Source organism: Gymnoscopelus braueri (assembly GCF_963280865.1).
Source record: "Gymnoscopelus braueri genome assembly, chromosome: 12".
Taxonomy (NCBI): Eukaryota; Metazoa; Chordata; class Actinopteri; order Myctophiformes; family Myctophidae; genus Gymnoscopelus; species Gymnoscopelus braueri.
The window spans coordinates 29,577,149-29,596,082 of NC_137614.1; the positions used below are offsets into that span (position 1 = coordinate 29,577,149).

General features: G+C 40.8%; 2 protein-coding genes across 5 annotated transcripts in view; both read left to right on the plus strand.

Moving 5' to 3' along the window:
- arfgef2 (ADP-ribosylation factor guanine nucleotide-exchange factor 2 (brefeldin A-inhibited)) overlaps nucleotides 1-14,177 on the plus strand; it is a 42,414-nt gene extending 28,237 nt beyond the window's left edge. The window contains exons 29-39 of the mRNA XM_080445531.1: nucleotides 907-1,037; nucleotides 1,660-1,789; nucleotides 2,578-2,713; nucleotides 3,364-3,502; nucleotides 4,203-4,260; nucleotides 4,681-4,789; nucleotides 5,393-5,532; nucleotides 6,340-6,517; nucleotides 7,963-8,101; nucleotides 9,311-9,428; nucleotides 11,903-14,177. Coding sequence (XP_080301657.1) covers nucleotides 907-1,037; nucleotides 1,660-1,789; nucleotides 2,578-2,713; nucleotides 3,364-3,502; nucleotides 4,203-4,260; nucleotides 4,681-4,789; nucleotides 5,393-5,532; nucleotides 6,340-6,517; nucleotides 7,963-8,101; nucleotides 9,311-9,428; nucleotides 11,903-12,067 — 1,443 coding nt within the window. The 3' untranslated portion in view covers nucleotides 12,068-14,177. The remainder of the gene's footprint in view (nucleotides 1-906; nucleotides 1,038-1,659; nucleotides 1,790-2,577; nucleotides 2,714-3,363; nucleotides 3,503-4,202; nucleotides 4,261-4,680; nucleotides 4,790-5,392; nucleotides 5,533-6,339; nucleotides 6,518-7,962; nucleotides 8,102-9,310; nucleotides 9,429-11,902) is intronic.
- An 860-nt stretch (nucleotides 14,178-15,037) lies between these two features.
- Nucleotides 15,038-18,934, plus strand: part of bcl2l1 (BCL2 like 1) — a 34,565-nt gene continuing 30,668 nt past the window's right edge. For 2 of the 4 annotated variants that reach the window (XM_080443750.1, XM_080443752.1), the window contains exon 1: nucleotides 16,786-16,989. The gene's annotated coding sequence lies outside the window, so the exon portion shown is untranslated. Of the gene's footprint in view, nucleotides 15,173-16,785; nucleotides 16,990-18,934 lie in introns of those variants that run through there. The other 2 variants (XM_080443751.1, XM_080443749.1) reach the window with 2 other exon arrangements.

Here is an 18,934-nt window from a genome sequence, read left to right on the forward strand (position 1 = left end):
GCGAAAATAGGTGATCTACAAGCTCACAACGTGTCGCAATGCAGCGCCTTATGAGCTTGTAGATCGGCTATTTTCAACAAAGTTGTACAGTATAGTGTGTGACTGTGTAGACTAGAGTATGCTAAACAATGCTAACGCTATTGCGGTCTATTTCAACTGTACAAAGAACTGTTTCTGATAAGATTTTAGGCAAGAAACACAGTTGCTCAGAAATGATTCATGTCACTTTTACACCGCCTAGTTTAAAAGTTTGTCAACAGTATTTGGGAGCTTCCATGCAGTTATAGGGTAGTCTGACACAATTACGCAACAGTGACGATTCTGCACTGTTTTCATGTCATCTGTTGGTATCACCAGCTCTCACTTGGAACCTCAATGGCGATGATAACTAAAAAAGTACCAGGTACTTTTGCCTAATAGAAAACAAAAAAGAAAGCCAGTATAGTCCATTAGAGCCAGTTTTATACATGTTTTTTGAAGGGACTCGTGTCCACATAAACCGCCCACACAATGCCGTAGAGTTGACAACAGATCTACATGTCATGGGGACTTGCCAGGTTATAGAATACTGAATTATTTTAGCAAGAAGCTCTCAAAAACATGAGGATGTCTGTTTACCAACTCTACCTGTCTTATTTACAATCTGTCACAGAAAGGATCATCAAGGCTGTTAAATACAAATCGCCATCAATTTAAAATGTAAATATTCTAAATGGGAGAGACGATGGGCAACTAATAAGCAGGGTACTGTACATAACGTTCAGTTTGGATGCCACTGCATCAATGATGATGATACTGACATAGATCCTGCTGTGTGATTTATATACAAGGTGTTATGCAACATTGTAAATCCACCCAGACAGTTTTGTTCCACCAAGCACTTTTACATTTTTTCACCCCGTCCAGGCTCTGAGAGAGTACACCAGTGATGACATGAATGTGGCCCCCGGTGACCGTGTGTGGGTTCGAGGCTGGTTCCCCATCCTGTTTGAGCTCTCCTGCATCATTAACCGCTGCAAGCTGGATGTCAGAACCCGGTAGGACCATAGCACAATGCACTGCAGTGTACAAAACATTCAGGATGTTGGAGCTTATTTCCATTGTGGTCCTATTGACGATGAGACAAGTGGGGGCATACAATAAAAAGCAATATGAAGTACATTTACATTTAAACAAAAATACAAATCAGGACCAGCTGTTATTCAGAAAGCCCTTTAGGGAGGACCTGAAGCTAACAATAGTACTAATTGATGCTTGCAGACATTGTTCTCTATACTTACCCGTGTCCCGGCAACATCACTTCCGGCATTGGCTGTTTAATACAATGTGGTTTTGCTAACCTGATCCAGAACACCGGGAAAATATTATTTGATGATTTCCAATTCAGCTGATATGTATCAGAAATAGGCTTTTAAGAGTACTGAGAGGAAAACAAACTAATAGTGTGAGCTAGTTTTGATGGTTGACTGCTCTCTGCTTGGAAACACACAATATCTAGTATCACTTAGTATAACAAAGGTGGGGTCCTGGAGTCAATGCTGAGTGCAGTCAAGTAAGTCTACGTCCATCTTAGATATTCTGTCTCCATCTGGGCAGTTGTTGGGAGCCACGATACAACCTACTCTGATGCCTAAATGTTTGTCTGTGTTTTTGTGACAGGGGACTGACGGTCATGTTTGAGATCATGAAGAGTTACGGACACACATTTGAGAAGCACTGGTGGCACGACCTCTTCAGAATTGTCTTCCGAATTTTTGATAACATGAAGCTGCCTGAGCAGCAGACAGAGGTGAGACGTCGCATCAGCTGTCAAAATTAATGTGTGGTGGCCTATAATAGTCAGTGTCAGTAACTGACTGACTGACTCAACATTGTTGAAACGCGCATGCATGATAAGATATTATAAGATAAGACCTTTATTGATCCCACTGGGGAAATTCCAGCACTAAAGACATGAAAACATACAGACATGATTTCTGCTAGATTTCTGCTAGACAGCCAACCATTTGCCAGGTATCCCATTTCCTTGCTCTCCTGACAAAATCAACACACAAATGTTTACGTCTACATCATCCCTCAGCCAGCAATGTTCAGGCATATTTTACTGAGTTCATTCAACTAAATAGCCTTTAATGTAACTGGACTGAAAGTTGCCAAGCTTTTATAACAGACAGAACGGAGACAGTTGTCGAATTTATTTACCCAATGGTGACAGTAAATTGTTTATCTTCTGTAGTCTCCTTTTCATATCCTGTTGCCTCTATACATCTACGTATATTATGTAACTAACATCAGCCTCACTCTTGTGCTCTTGTAGAGTAGTTTGCCACTACTGCCAGCTAGAACAGATCAGAGATTAGATCACAAAGAAGAGGGAAGTTGGCAAGCTCTGTGCACAGTCAGGCTGAACTGGGCTTGTCTAGTGTTGGATACACACAGCCAGTAGAAGGCATAAACACACAGTATTTAAAAGGGGGAATGTGACAGTAATTGAATTCATTTTGTACACAATTTAATTGGCGAAACCGACAACGGCAGGCTTTGAGTCACATCTGTTTGCGTTTGATTGGTGTTCAGAAAACGGAGTGGATGACAACAACATGTAACCACGCGCTGTACGCCATCTGTGACGTGTTCACCCAGTTCTACGAGCCTCTCAGCGAGGTACTGCTTGCTGACATCTTCACGCAGCTACAGTGGTGTGTCAGACAAGGTGAGTACCCTCTACCTGGATACTTCATATACTGGATGTGGAGCAGGTGCACTTCCTCTAAATGCCTCCTTGTCTAATGGGTGCTTGGCTACAGTCAGTATAGAAAACTTCCAAAGAAATTGGAAATAGCAGCACTGAAAAAAGTACAAATGCAACACTTTGCGTCAAATGCACATTAATTGAATTATGTTGCAACAGGCTGAGCCAAAGTCTTTTTGGAGTGCCACTATTTCTACGTTGTTTTCTATACCTCATTTGATGTGATGTTTAGAGATCAAATTAAATAATATTTTAAGGTGGAGATCTAACAGATGTGGTTTTAAAGAATATTGTTTGATAGTGGTAATTAATGTGACAAATTAATTAATTAACTACAGACATTTATAAGCTGCTAATTGCTCAATTAAGAATCCCTAGCCTCAAAATAGTTTGTTTCCTATGGGGGGAAATCTGATCTATGCATTCTGAGGAAATCCTGAACAGTATAATTTATTTTTATTGTATTTTATTGTATTAATCACAGATTTTTTTTTGTGTAAAACGTTCTTGCAAGACAGTTCAATACACAATCACTGTAGTTGTCTATGGACAGGTTATCTGAAGTTCCATGTTTGTTGACATACCGTACACTGTACTGCCCTGCTGTATAGACAATGAGCAGCTGGCGCGCTCGGGCACCAACTGTCTGGAAAACCTGGTTATTCTCAATGGGGAGAAGTTCAGCCCAGAAGTGTGGAACGTCACCTGCGCATGTATGCTGGAGATCTTCCAGAACACCAGCCCTCATGCGTACGTCCCCCAGTAACCTAATAACAATGTCATTTAAAGTCTGTTCACTGGTTAGACATACACTACAGCATTTGTTCTCAGCTCAGTGTCAGAGACAGTCATTTAGCATTGTTTTTTTATTGTTTGACAGTCACCACCTTACTCTTAAGTTAACTCGGAGAGTGAACAAATGAAACCAGATAAACCTGTAAGGGACCATTTGGTTTCAATTGTACACTCTTGGAGTTACACATACAGTATTTACTGTATTTGTTAGTACACAGTATTTACTGTGTACTTCAAAAAATATTTTTGATCTAATGGCGTTGTAGTTTTTGGTTGAATAGGATGTGAAGCTGTAAATAGTCCTTGTCATCCTTGTTATTGGCACTTAATCATGTGCATGCTGTATTTGATCTGACCAAACAAATGTGTATAAAGAGAAGAAGTACGTGAACAGAACACTTAAATTCTTGTTTGCAAATCATCTTAGTAGATCACCGCTGATATTTAGATAGGGATGGGGGGGTGTGACACTAATAACATATGTGCAGTGAAACACAATCTGGGAAAGATAACAGTTACAGTGAAGCTCAGAATGACTACTTAATGAATCAGGTCTTAGGTACTTACCATGATTGTGCCTAGCAGCTCTGACAGGATATCATTTGTCACATCACGTGACCCCTGATCTGGCTGCTTTGTTTGCTTTTCACATCAGCTTGTTGACATGGAGACCGGCCGGTCAGGAAGAGGAATCTGGTGATGGCAAGCATACGGTAAAATAAACAAACACAATCCAGACATTAACTAGTTAAGCAGAAACTTCCCCACGTGGTTTGCAGTATATGGTGATTTTTCTAGTAAATGCAGAATTGTATTCAAACTAATGGATCTGTCATGACATGTCATTTTGGAAAGAAAGCACATTTACCGATGGTTTCTAGTGAGGAAGTGAAAGGTCATACACTAGATTTTGACCAAAGTAATATGTTCTGATTTAGAAGATCTAAATGTGCATTTTTGAAATACTGATTTACTTCAACCAGCACAATACATCACAGTTAGTTGCACGATTGCCCTTTAGATATGACAATAACAGCTGATAAGGAATACACACACCTACACACAGACAATCATCATCATAACACTCCTATCAGCAAATTAATGTCCATATTTTCTCTGTCTCTTGTTTTCAGGATATTGACTTTGACACTCAATCACAGAGCAGCTATGACAGAGCTCTCTCTGAGAGAGGACACAGTCAGATGTCCAGTGATGACACCTGGAAGGGCAAGTCCAACACTAGTGAGTATATGCAGCATGTACAAGTACAGATGCTTACACACACACACACACACACACACACACACACACACACACTGAACACTGCATTGTGATTTGTGCAGCTATGTTCTTGAACTGCACACCTAGTAACTTGCTATCAATAAATAAATATTGGTCTGGGAGCCCACGCTGTTACTGAACATTGTCTTCTTTTGGAGTCTACTTGTTGACAATTAATGGTCAGAAATTACATTTATCATTGCAGCTTTAAGTTCTGAATATGCTTGAATTTTGAATAACAAGCCAGAAAAAGCTTGAATTCCTTAAATTTGTGCTAGCAACTTATAATATCAGTCACTATATCATAGTCAGTTTGCGGTGCTCTCACAAAACATGGCCTAATCCAACATACCTTAACGTCATGTATCTAAATAGATTAAAAAAAGTGTAAGCTGTGGGAAGGCTCGTTGAGGGTGCATGACATTTTCTTGAATCTGAGTTTTGAAAACATGTACATACAATCTAAAACATAAAAACTGAATACGGAACATCTTTTTAAATGGTATTTATTTATTTATTTGTATTAATATCATCGCAATGTGCTTGCATTTTTGTGTGTTGCAGGGGTGTCAGACCAGAAGCTGTTTGCAGGGCTATTGATAAAGTGTGTGGTACAGCTGGAGCTGATCCAGACCATAGACAACATTGTGTTCTTCCCAGCTACCAGCAAGAAGGAAGATGCAGAGAACATGGCTGCCGCACAGGTTGGTCACAGCGCCTACCATACCAGTAGACTTAAGGATTTTACATCACCATTTCATGTTACAGTTGTGACGTGTTGTGAGCTTATAGGTCGGCTATTTCTGCCAAATGTTCCCCCAGAATACGGGTCGCTAGGGTTAAAGTGGTTAATTACTGCAGTGGTTCTTTTTCACTTTCTTTTCGTTTGAAAGCTGAAAATGTAGATTCCACGAATCCGCTTAATACCACAAGATACTGGCTTTGTACACTAATTCCAATATATCATGTTATAGCACGACCTTGAGTGTATTAATGCTTTCAGTTCATAATTCAGTTTAATTATTAATATTTATGATTAGAAAATGAAAACGACTTTGTTCATGCCCGCGGCTGCCGGTTGTTGCTAGGCTACAGTAAGGTAAATAAGGTGGATGTGTTCGCAGTGTTATATCGAGAGGCATTAGAGTGCCTCTCAGCCAATTACAATGCAAGGTCGTAACTAACTGTGGCATGATAAGTGAGGCGCCGTGCTCGCTTCGACCGACAAAGTTCATTGGAGTTCACTCTTGATAAAGTGCAGGAGAATTAAACCTTTTATAAATGTCATCTCGTTGCAGCTCAGTTGTGGTTAGCATTTATTATGCATTTGCACTGTTTGAGGCTTCAAAAAGTGCTTTGGACCTGCAGTAATTCAGTGAAATGGCAGTGACAAGAGGCACTTACACCTGAAACATCAAACCAGTGCACACCCTATTTCACTTTTAACACATGAACGAGATCGTACTTGGGTGAGGTTTTGATTAAAAGGGCATTCGCTCTCCTCCTGTCAGAGGGATGCTCTGGAGGAGACTGAGGTGGAGGCGGTGGAGCCAGGGTCAGACCAGGGCATGTACAGACAAATGGCCTCCGAGCACCTCTTCAAGCTGCTCGACTGTCTGCTAGAGTCGCACACCTTCGCCAAGGACTTCAACTCCAACAATGAGCAGAGAACGGCACTCTGGAGGGCAGGTAAACACAAAACCATCCTTTATCCATTTGTAAATCTAAAGCTATGTAGCATATGTAATGCATAGCATCCATAGCATCCTTATTCCTTGCATCACCCAGTTATGTCGTTGTGTACAGCTGGGGCTGAGGTTGGATAACGTGGGCCATGATGAATGCTGGGCGATAATTTGTTTATCACATTCTCATAGCCTTATTTATTCACAAAGACAATGAGAAAATAGCTTTTGATCAAAACTTAAATACATAGATTAATATGACTTTCAATGAGGCACTGCTCCAGTGAAAAAAATGGTAGTCCCACTGGGATTTCCTGACAGTGTTAGGAGGGAGTTGGCTGACAGCATGGCAGGTGTTGCTGGCGAGCCTCGCCCTTATTGATACATAGCCATTCTGTAAACCGTCAAAGGCTTTATTTTGGTTCCCTGGATAAACTTTAGTGTCTCCCCGAGAGTGAGTTTTTTCTATTAATATTATAAACTGTGTGGCTTTTAATGAGTGCAAAAACTTTGATGTTTACACTGTATTTGTAAATACTACTGTATTTGCTTATCGTTCAAGCAGGACGTAAATGGGGTTTCTAGCATGTCGCATGTAATGCAGAATGTGTCAGAAACCTTTCCACGTGTATGATGCGTTTTCTGGCTAAAATAGTAATGTTCTCCTTTCCAGGACAAATCCACTATCCTTTTCTACCTATTGGATTTGTAACTCGATTCATTCTCGAATTAGGCTGTTTAAGTTTCATTTTCATTTTCATTTCTTTTATTTTTTTTGTTGAAAATAGAAAATTTACAAGCGCATCTCGGCCCGTTGTGAGCTGTAGATTGACTGTTATCACCACGTTTTACCGCCATACAATGAAGTATAAATCTGGCATAAGTGGTTAACAAAAATCAACTTCAACTGAATGCCTTGACTAGAATTCCAAATGATCCATCCATCCATCCATCCATCAATCCATTCATCTTCATCAGCTTATCCAGAGTTGGGTTGTGGGGGTAGGGTAATAGTTCCAGCACAGTTTCAGACTTTTCCGGGCCACATTTGCTACTACATACTAGGGGATCCTGAGGTCGTTACAAGGCCAGTGTGGAGATACAATCCCCCCATCTGGTACTTGGTCTGTCCCATAGCCTTCTCCCAGCTTGACATGCCCCAAGGACCTCCCTAGAGAGATAGATGCGCAGGAAGCATCCGTATTAGATGCCTGAACCACCTTAACTTGCCTTGACTAGAATTACAAATGATGATTCTGTAAAAATCTACTTGTGTCACACAGTGTGGAAGCTTCTGGAACACCCCATGCTGGGTGACCTAGACTGTAGCTAAAATAGTCTTGTCCTGTTCTTTCCAGGCATGTCATAGGCTCTGTGTTTGCCTGTTGCTGATTCTTCCTGTATCTCTTTGAACATCTCTCCCTCTCTCCCTCTCTCCCTCACCCACAGGGTTCAAAGGGAAGTCAAAGCCCAACCTGCTGAAGCAAGAGACCAGCAGTCTTGCATGCAGTCTGAGAATCCTGTTCCGGATGTACTCAGACACCCAGCTGCAGGCCTCATGGCCTGACATACAGACACGCCTACTGCTGTGAGTGACACCTGTCATTAGTGGTGGTGATGCATCAGCACCTATTTGAACTGATGTAGGCAGACTGTATTTCGTTAACCAGATGAAAGGGGAATTATCAAGTGCTACAAATGAGGTGTAGACAAAGCAATGAGAAGCATAACAAACTAGAAAAAGTGTTCCTCGGCGCACAGGTCTCCGCCAGGTCAGGTAGGTTATTGTGGCCTCCTGGTGGCACTATAATAAGCCAATGTGAAAAGGTTATTGTGGCCTCCTGGTGGCACTATAATAAGCCAATGTGAAAAGGTTGGCATTTCTTCCTCAGCCTAGTGGGAATGTGCGTACAAAGTTTCTCTGAAAACGCACACAGCGTTCGTGATTTGAGGCATTTTGTTAAAAACGGACCAATGCTGCAAACATTGGAAGCCAATGTTAGTCAATCAGGATGGAATATGAAAAATCTGACAGATCCGTCTTGATCACACGACTATAGAGATACTCTGTACCGATTTGCGTGATGTATGGATAAAATATGGACGAGTAACATTTTTATTTTTTGCAAATATCTGCCTCCTGGTGGCGCTATAACAGGCCGATGTAAAAAATTTGGGGCAGAGGTTCTGCTCTGGCACCCAGGAAGTGTGCGTGCAGAGTTTTGCTGCCATCGGGCCAACAGTGCCGGAGATTAGCTGTTCACAGACAGACGGACACACAGACGGACAGACGAACAGACGGACAGCAAAACATAGTCTCTGCCACGCCTTCGGCCTGGAGGAGACAAAAAAACAAAGCACTTTTTGATTATTGATATTTTCACCCATCTCTGTTATCTGTGTATTGTATCGTTGTGCTAATTAAGTACTAACTCATAGTTAAACAAGTAACCTCGGGAACCAACGGTTCCTGAGCCATGGGGCAGGAGCCTATCTACGGTTTCTGTACCGTGAGGCGGCCCATTGCACATGTACTGTATATCCCCCTGGACATGACGCCAGCATGTCGCAGGGACTTGCCCCCAATCTCTGCCCTACGGCAATATCCATGGCCCCCTCGTTTTTCCCTCTACACCAAATCTCTTCTTTGAAAATAGACGATCTACAAGCGCACAACACGTCACATTACAACCTGTTGTGAGCTTGTAGATCCTTTTGCCGATTTGCTCGCCACAGAATAGGGATGCCAGGGTTCACATGGTTGGTAATCTACCCCTTCCTGTGTATTGTGCCTCAGGGTGTGTAGTGAAGCTCTGGCATACTTCATCGGCCTGACGTCAGAGAGCCACAGAGAGGCCTGGACCAGTCTGTTGATGCTGCTGCTCACCAGGACACTACGACTGCCTGACCACAAGGTACTTTATGTCAACCACTGGGAGCATCACGCACAAACATATGTTGTCTGTTACTGTCAGTCAAGCATACATATTTACAGTGAAAATACTATCTCCTGTCTCTTCTCTCTACCTTGGCTGCTGAATCTGGCTATATTTGCATATTTCCCAGAATGCACTTTGGGTCACTGGAAATGTGAAGTTGTTAACCTAGTTATTTGAATATAGGAATGCGTTAGGAGATTATGTTATGACTCTATGTGTAGTGTTGTGTGTGTCATGGTGTTCATTTGATATTTTCTTTTGTAAGACCTTGACTGTAATAGCTGTTCATTTTCACTACACCCTCTTTTCTCCTCAACGTCGAGTTATGCTTCGCATTATGCTTCATCATATGACGGTGCCTTGCGGTTAGAATAGTTGAGTTACAAGTGTTTTGTGAGCTCTTAGGTTGGCCTTTTTTGGAATATAAAACCGAGCTCGAGAGGCGTTCATTGCAATGCTGTGTAAACAAAGATGGCTGCCGCTATGTAACTAGATTCAAGATTCATGAGATTTATTGTAACAAGGAAGTACACACTGTTAAAAACTTATGTTGGGGAGATAATATGATAACAAGTAATTACAAGTAGTCTTACTCCACAATTCGGTAAATATATAGTTTTCAGCCATGAATATTTAACATGTATAATGTGTTTAGAAACAGATCATTGAATTCCCTTTACAGGGTCTTTAAGCCTGATTTATACTTGGTGGTGCATGGTGGCACGCACAAAAAGTAGCTCACAAACCGTCTTAACACGTTTTGAGCTTGTCGATCTGCAATTTTCGATGTGCGACAACGGTGTGCAGGCTAAGTATAAATCAGGCTATACACTGTCAGACACACATGCACACTTTCTCACTCACTCACGAACTCACACACACACACACACACACACACACACACACACACACACACACACACACACACACACACACACACACACACACACGCTTCTAGTGTGCTGTACAACCAGCTCAACTCCATTGTATCGTTGTTATTTATGGCGATAGTGAAGCCAGCCTGCCTGTTCGCGGAGGTCCTGTTGATATATAACTGATAGTGCAGAAAAGCAAAACAAAACGTTTTGACTAACTAAGTTGGGGAAAGTCCCTGGATTTCCTCTCCTGCACTCAGGCTACAAATTTGGTTACCATAGAGGAAGGAGACGGGAGTCAGTGATAAGAACAATATGTAAAGGACAGAGCAGGGTCTGCCCCGAGAGGCTACTAGGACTGCAACTATCGATTTTCTTAGCGGTTATTCTATAGATTCCTATTTTAATTAATCGAATGATCGAGAAGCGCATTTTTTTTATATATATATTTTTTTACATCAACAAATCGACAATTTATTTTTTACATTACTTCGTCGGACAACTGTGTTGCGCGAAAATTTGAAAAAGAAATTTGAAAATACAAGCTCAAAGAGCTTGTAGATATGCTATTATCAATTAATCAATTGATTAACTGTTGCGCCCCTGGAGGCTACACCTGCAACCTAGCAACCTATCGAGTTCACTTTGTGTTCTTCGGATGCCTATCTCCTGCCTAAAGATGTCTATAAGGATTTAATAATTGGCCAGTTTGTGTTTGCTTCTTGTATCACCCATCAGCTTCCTGTCTTTCCTGCCTCATGGACAGAGCTGTGAAAAAGAAAGACCATTACTTCTCCCTCCATTTAAATTTGAATGTAGTTTACTTACCCCCCATCACCTTTTGATCTAGTTCTGATGTTTTCCTTGTTTAAATAATTTCAAAATTTAGTTAAAGGGATATTTCACTTTCAAAAAAACTTTTGGTCATTTTATCGTCTACTCAGGCCTTTGTGAGCCCCCCAGACAGTTTTTAATATGCTTTATTCAATATTTAGATATTTGATATTAATTTTATCAGACACGCCCCCCTCCTATACAAACCCATTGTAACTTCAAACTCCATTTTAACCATGTTAGATTCATCATAAGCACCCGTCCTTGGTTTTGGTGACTCACCCTGCCCTCCTAATGCGTGAGGGGGCCGTGTTTTTCCGATTAATTTTTTCATTTATTTTATAATTTTTTTTTATTGTATTCTTTTTTCTTTTTTTTTTCAAAAAATATAAAAAAAAATTATGAAAAAGGTTATAGAAAAAACACGGCCCCCTCGCGTATTAGGGGGGCGGTATGAGTCCCCAGAACCAAGGACGGGTGCTTTTGATGAATCTATCATGGTTAAAATGGAGTTTGAAGTTATAATGGGTTTATATAGGAAGGGGGCGTGTCTGATCAAATGAATATCAAATATCTAAAAACTGTCTGGGGGGCTCACAAAAGCCTGAGTAGACGATAAAATTTCCGAAAGTTTTTTTGAAAGTGAAATATCCCTTTAACTAACTTTGTCTTGTCTGATCTTTTCCTCTCTCACGCATCTCTCTCCATCTCCCTGCTCCCTATCCTCCTCCGTTGTCCCAGTTCAAGCCCCACGCATCCTGCTACTACCCCCACCTGTGTGAGATGATGCAGTTTGACCTGATCCCAGAGCTGCGGGCCGTGCTGAGGCGCTTCTTCCTGCGCATCGGTGCCGTCTTCCATATCGCCGCGCCCGATGGCGCTCATTCTCGGACGCCCACGTCCTAGGACGGAGGGACACAGAGGGCAAGTGGGGGTGTGTTGGATGTATGTGTGTGTGTGGGGGGGGGGGGCGGATGGAGAAGAGGGGAGACTCCTCTCTTCCTCTGCCCTTGTCCGAACTGAAACTGTTTCCGGAGGGGATTGGAGGTCCAGAGAGAACAGACACTCTGTAGCAGCAACTCTCTCTTTCTGATCAGGACTCTGTTTTTTGTTTAGTTTTTTTTTGAAGTGCAGTGTTATGCTCACGTCTCTTCGGTTCCTGTCCTTCCTTCTATCCTACCCCTACCCTCCTCCTCCTCTGCTGGGAGAGCAGCACTGTGACCGGGGACAGGCGTCACTGTGTGATTGTCGTCTCTCGTTACCACCACCCCACCCCCTTTGACTCTCCTCAAAATGTAATGACAACAAAGGAAGTACAAATTGAATAATTTATTGATATTGTTGTATACCCCTGCACCTGATTTTGTTGGTTTGTTTCTGTGTTGATTTGTTTTGTTTTTTTTCTGTTTTTGTTTTGGGTCTTTTTAATGAACAAAAAATGCATATCTAAACGGCGAAAGCAAATGAAAGATACTGTTGTATTTGATGAATCTTACCATTGCCTAATGGAAAAGCTTGTTGGCCACCTGTGCCTAGTTAAAATATATATATATGTATAAAGAATTATAAAATAAAAGACACACGCTGTCCTGGGGACCCAAACTACTGCTATTTTATCATTCTACCAATACAAGTTGTGTGAGGCATATGCCTGGTGTCCAGGGTCGAAAGTACTGTAGTCTTTGAGTTGAAAACGGGAATGATAATAGCAGCAGTACTCCGGGTCCCCAGGACTGGAGTTGAGGACCACTATCTTAAAGCATCGTGAATTCTTCTTTACCTCCTTACTCAGAGTTTGGTGATCTTATTAAAACATTGTGACAGCTGAACCCCTGATCTATCAAAGCTTTATTCTTTTTTGTTGCGCTACTGTGTTCATTAAAGCGCTACCAGCTCACTGCAAAGAGACTGAAGACTAATCAGCTGCATGTGACAATGACCTGTAGCCCTGACCACACTATCACAGATCTCTGTGATCTGTACTGCAGTGCAGCTTCAATTCTATGACGTCTCACGCTCCTTGGTTACGCTCTGTAAAGTGAGATCCATATTGACTATATATACATGCCGGATGTTTTTCTCTTATGACATGCTTGGGGGTGGGTGGGAAACCCCATCCCCTGAATATGACATAAGAAATGGCTGATGGGTAAATATTGTCAATTGCCTCTTAATGTAATTCACTATTTTACTTATTTATTTTCATGTTGCTTATGTGATTATTTGTTTTATGATTATTGCTAGTTTACACGAGGGGCCTGGTTGAAAGACTATTTAAAAGAATATTTGCCCGAATTCATGCATTCCCTCTTGCGCTGGTCTATAAATTGTTCTGAGGTTGGAAAAACTAGAAAATTCAAAATAGAATTCTCTCCTCCATGTTCTGTTCTGGGATCACAAGTCACCCTTAGCCCTCCTCAAAAATATGTCTCTCCAACTGCGGCCTCTTGCAGCAAGAAAGTTTCCTGCACATAAACAAAGATGGTATTTCCTGTTCTCAAATGGATCCGTTTTTATATTTTCCATGTCCTTTTTGTGTCCTTGTTGAAGAGTTCTCTGACGTATTAACACAATTCAGTGTATAACCTCCCTCTGACCCATCCAGATGCCAGTTAGTGTTGTCCTCCATAGAATTCTGTCACAGAAGGAGTTGAGAAGTAAATAAACCAAATCGCTCTTCTATGACAACAAAAACCATTGGAACATCCCTGTATTAACGCTTTGCAGTTTATTCCGCTCTGCTATCTTTTTTAAAAAGAAGGATGTATGTAATTATTTAAAGTGCATTTAAATATTTTTTGAGAAGCATTCCTTCCCTCACAACTATGGATGTCTGCTTTTCCCTATTGCTAGGGAATATATAAATATATATACAGTATATGGAGAAATACAGACTGTAAAGTTTTCATGTAATATACAGAAACGAAAGTGATATACTGTACTATACATAATATTGTGATGTAATCTTCCAAGCATTTGGTGAAGTAATCAATAAACCCTGAATTCTGATCCTGTGCACGTGCCTATTGATTGAGTTCTTTGTCAGTCTTTGGCCAGGAGCTAATGGAATGAATGATGAATGTGTCGGTCCTAATTCCTCATCTGTATGCATAATATATGAAATGTGTAATTCACTCTTGAAATATTTACTTTTACTTTGTGCTTTTTTACAACCACACGGTGGCACTGTGGTCAACTGCAACATCAGACTGATGTGTCTGTGGGCCACGCTAGATTTTGGGGGTAACAAAGGTTACCATGGAGATGTGTGACATCCTTTGTTTTGGGAAGTGAAGAAGGAATGCTGGTCAACTGTCCTGGTGGACATCTGTCAAAGGAAAACATCAAGTATAGCTAACTAAAGTCCACGAATCAGTAGCTAGAGGTAAGGGACCACTTCACAAAGCTATTAAGTTAGGTATATTGTGGATTTTGTAACATAGACGAAGTGATTTTGCAAGTGAGCTATGTTGCGTCAAAATAGCCCTAGCCCCCCTTACATTTTAGCATGTAAGCCAGAACGTCCACAACATTGGAAAATGAGCTACATTTTAAATAACATCCAAAAGAACTAGCTCAACTTGCAGGAGCAAGTTACGGCCGGGTCTTTTGCTTTGGGCGCTACATTAATATACATAATTCTAATTCTACCGGTCGTTTCCTTCTACACAGTGTTAATGTGCCTCTCCAGGTTGAACGGTTGAATAAAATCACTTGTTCACTTGGACCAAACACAGGAGTGTACGTGGTCCGTTGTGGGCGGTTCTGCGTCGTTTGCCAAAAAAGAACAGATCTACAAGGCGTAGCGACGCGTTGTTACTTGTTAGCTTGTAGATCTGTTCTTTTTTTCGGGGCGAGCGACACCGTCGTAACTATGACATATAAGCGCAGCAGCAGCAGCAGCCAGCCCAGCCAGCCAGCCAGGGCTATGACGGATATGATTCCTACTAGTGGTGTCTGGATTGTGGGCGAACAGAGTCAGACATGATTTTATTGGGACTGCTTTAACAAGTAAGACGTTCTCGTTTAGGTCGTAAGTGTATTCATGTCTATAGCTGACGGTCGTTATTATTACTGTATGGATATTGATGTCAATAATGATCAACTGACAGTCTCATTTCTCCATTCCACACGACTGCATTTTCCGACACGTATTAGAACCTTCTCGAGCTTTTGTGCAAGCTCGAGAAGCTTGCACAAAAAAAATGCGCAAATGAAATATGCTGCGTATTTCAATCTCGGATTCTTCATTAACTCGTGTTGTTTTTTTAGGTTATTATAGAGCGTCTTGGCAGTTATTTAATGGCTCATATACACACTGTCTGCTGCTGCTGTGAACTATAGCGAATCGTCTGCGGATTTTTCAAATGTACAGAGAGACGATCATGACAGCCATATTCCTTGTACAGTACAACATCTGCTGCGTGTGCGTCTCTGTCTGTCACTGATGTTTTCCAACAGGATAAATGTTGTAATGGTGATTATAGTGCTTTTATTAGTGCGGTGCGGTGTGTTACGCGATTGAACGGTGGGTGGTGGAGCCCAGGACTGTGATTAAAGGTCTGCCAAAGTGTTGATGATAGGAGAATGGAATGGAATATCTTTGTTACGTAATTGGGGTAGGCTGGGCGTGGGGTAATTTAGTTTTAGAACAATATGTAAGGCACCACTTCCTCCCACGTTTTTATAATAATAATAAAAAAATACATATTTTGTATTTTTTTTTACATACTGTAGCCTACTTAAAAGATTCCGGGAGGTTTATTTGACAATCACTGATACAAATACAAGCAGTGAGTGACATGGTATGACATGTTCTGCAGTGCAGACTGTGCTGTGCTAACAATAGCAATATATTAAATATTGTACTTATATAATAGGCCTACCCCAACATAGCTTAGTAGAATAAGTCTGTTTCTAAAATAAAAATGTATGAGATCTACTAGCCTTGGATCAAGACGGTCATCGGTCATAATAATATACAGTCTTGTATCAAGGTTAGAGATCTACCTGAGTTTATCTTTGATGCCAAAGATCATGATGTATTCTTTTGTTTTTAAACTTTAGCTACTTTATCCTGTGCGCATAATTTCAACAAGGCACATGCCATGATGTAATGCTGTTCAAGGCAACAGAGTACCCTAGGAACTAATCTGGGCGTGCAATGCAAGGCAGTGCAGTGGAGAGACAGGGGAGGGCTAGTGTTGCCATGTCCGCTTATTATAAGCGACTTTGGACTTGTTTTTCTGTAAAGTTGCTTGTAAATATTGGTAGTTGCGGTTTTTGGGGCTTGTTTCTAAGTGTAATTGCCCTTTGGGCTTGTTTCCAATTTATGTATTTATTATTGTTTAAACCAGTGGTTCTGAAATATTTTCATGGAAATGTTTTGTGCCAGGGAGCATTGTGTTGCTAAAATGTTTCAAAACATATTCCAAATATTCCATATTTTATTGCAAGAGTTTTGAAAATAGCCGATTAAGTGCTCATGTGGCCTAGGCCAGTGCCATCTAGAAGGCTCTGGCCTAGGCTAGTTGCTTCTTTTGGGCCTGGTTGCTTATTTCTCTCATAAAACTTGGCAACACTGGGGCTCAGGGCAGACTGACAGACACACAGAGTCACAGACAGACATAGGGATAGGCCAGGCCTAAACACATACATATTACACACAGAACATTGAAGCGCACGTAACAGCAAAGTCTGATCATTCTTCTCTTGGATTTTGGCAGTTTGGGAAACTGTCCAGTTTCAGGACGATACTGGCTGTAATTGGAAGAAAGTGATGAACTGAAGGGAGCAGCTTTTATAGTTTGATTGCGTGTTACTTGTTGGTAAGATATAACAGTTTTACTCTGTTGTCAATCTGAGGGAATTAATATTGTTCTTGTGTCTGGATGTTTTAGATTAGAATAATGCGCTTTGGTCAAACAGGATACATAATGGATGTAACGATGACTAACGTTAGTGTATTTGTGTGTTGAACTGGACTCACTCCAACATTATTAAGATAATTGATTGCTTGATTGAATACTTTATTAACAGTTTAAAAAAAGAGGCACAGAAAGTACAGTTCTATACAAAAGAATGCAAAAAGGATTAAACCCAAGAAAGCACTATATGGCTTGTTTCCATTGGGGTCATGTGTATTCAATTGATTGATTGATTGATTACTTTATTAGCAGTTTGCAGGGGAAAAAAAGCACAGGAAAGTACAGTTCAATACAAGGTCTGCTAAGAGGATTTTAAACCCAAGAAAGCCTATGGCTTGTTTCCATTGGGGTCCTTCAATTAATCGAAGATGGTCTTAGTTCATAAAAAAAGCACATAACTTGCTTTATATTTTGTATCAATTATTTTGATGTGACATAATGACATGAATGTATTTAGATATGGGAGTGTATATGGTCTATTTTCACGCATTCCTGTAAGACCAGTGTGATGTTTACATGAGAGTGTAACATCTCTCATCTGCTGTGCGACCACGTGTGTGTATGTGTGTGTGTGGCCATGTGGCCGTTGTAAACATTAATGGCTGCGTGGCTTTCTTTCTTACTGTTTCCACTAATTATTGAAAACGTGGGTTGTTCATTAACGGCGTGGTCGCATCATGACAGTATATTAATGGTATATTATGCTGGGGGGGATACGCATTATGCTATATCGGGGCGCTTTGGCCAGATGCCAAGACTGCTTTTTCTTAGTACTTTGGGGTGAGCATCCATTGTGTCACAGTACAGGCTGTGTGTTTTTTTTGTGTGTGTTATGTAATAATAATAAGCTCAGGATTTGCATGGAGTTTCCCCGGCAGTTAGCCCCAGGTTATTACACGCTGCCAATCATGTTAATGTTGACATTACAGTAGGAAAGGAAAGGTCATAGTTTTTGGGACATCAAAGGTTGCCGCCCACACATCTTTGTGTTGGGTTCCTTTTGGTACAATAGATTTGGTTAAATGGGGATTTCTGGATCAGTCGTTCTCAACCAGTGGTCCGGGGACTACCAGTGGTCCTTGAGGGGGTTCTAGGTGGTCCCTAGCTAAAGGATGGAGAGTTGGTAACCAAATGGAGCCTTTTATAGATCTTTAACTCTTGAGAGTGTAAAATAAAACCAAATGGACCCTTATAGATCTTTAGCTCTTGAAAGTGCAAAATGAAACCAAATGGACCTGTAAGGGTCCATTTGGTTCCATTTTACTCTCTCAAGAGTTAAATTATTGTTAAACATCTGCATTACTTAATTAAAGAATTGTTATTTTGATTAACGTTTGCCTGTTATCTTTTCCTATGGTACCAACATCATACAGCATGGAATTGTGGACAAAATCTTATCCAACTATTACAAAATATTCTAAGTTTTGTGGGTCTGAGAGAGGCTAAATCTCATCAAATGGTGGTCCGTGGCTCAAATGCCGAATAAATAATGAACCTTGATATGAAAAGGTTTGAAAACCACTGTTCTAAATGAAAGTGAGATCAGAGATTATACACTGTAAACGTGTTAATACCTGAGAATGTACTCATGTACTGGACCCTTACATTTGTACAGTCTCTGAGTTACAAATGATTAGATTGATTATATTAAATTAATTTGACGGTTTAGACAAAAACTTTTTTTTTTTTAAACCAACTTTCAGATAAAATCTGTTCTGTGAGCCTGATCATAGACTTGCCCTTGCTGACTTTTTTGATCTTTTGACACATTTGTTTCCTGTTATGAAACACAAATGATACATTTGTCTAGTCTAATAAATTGCCGCTGTCAGGCAGTATTTCCATA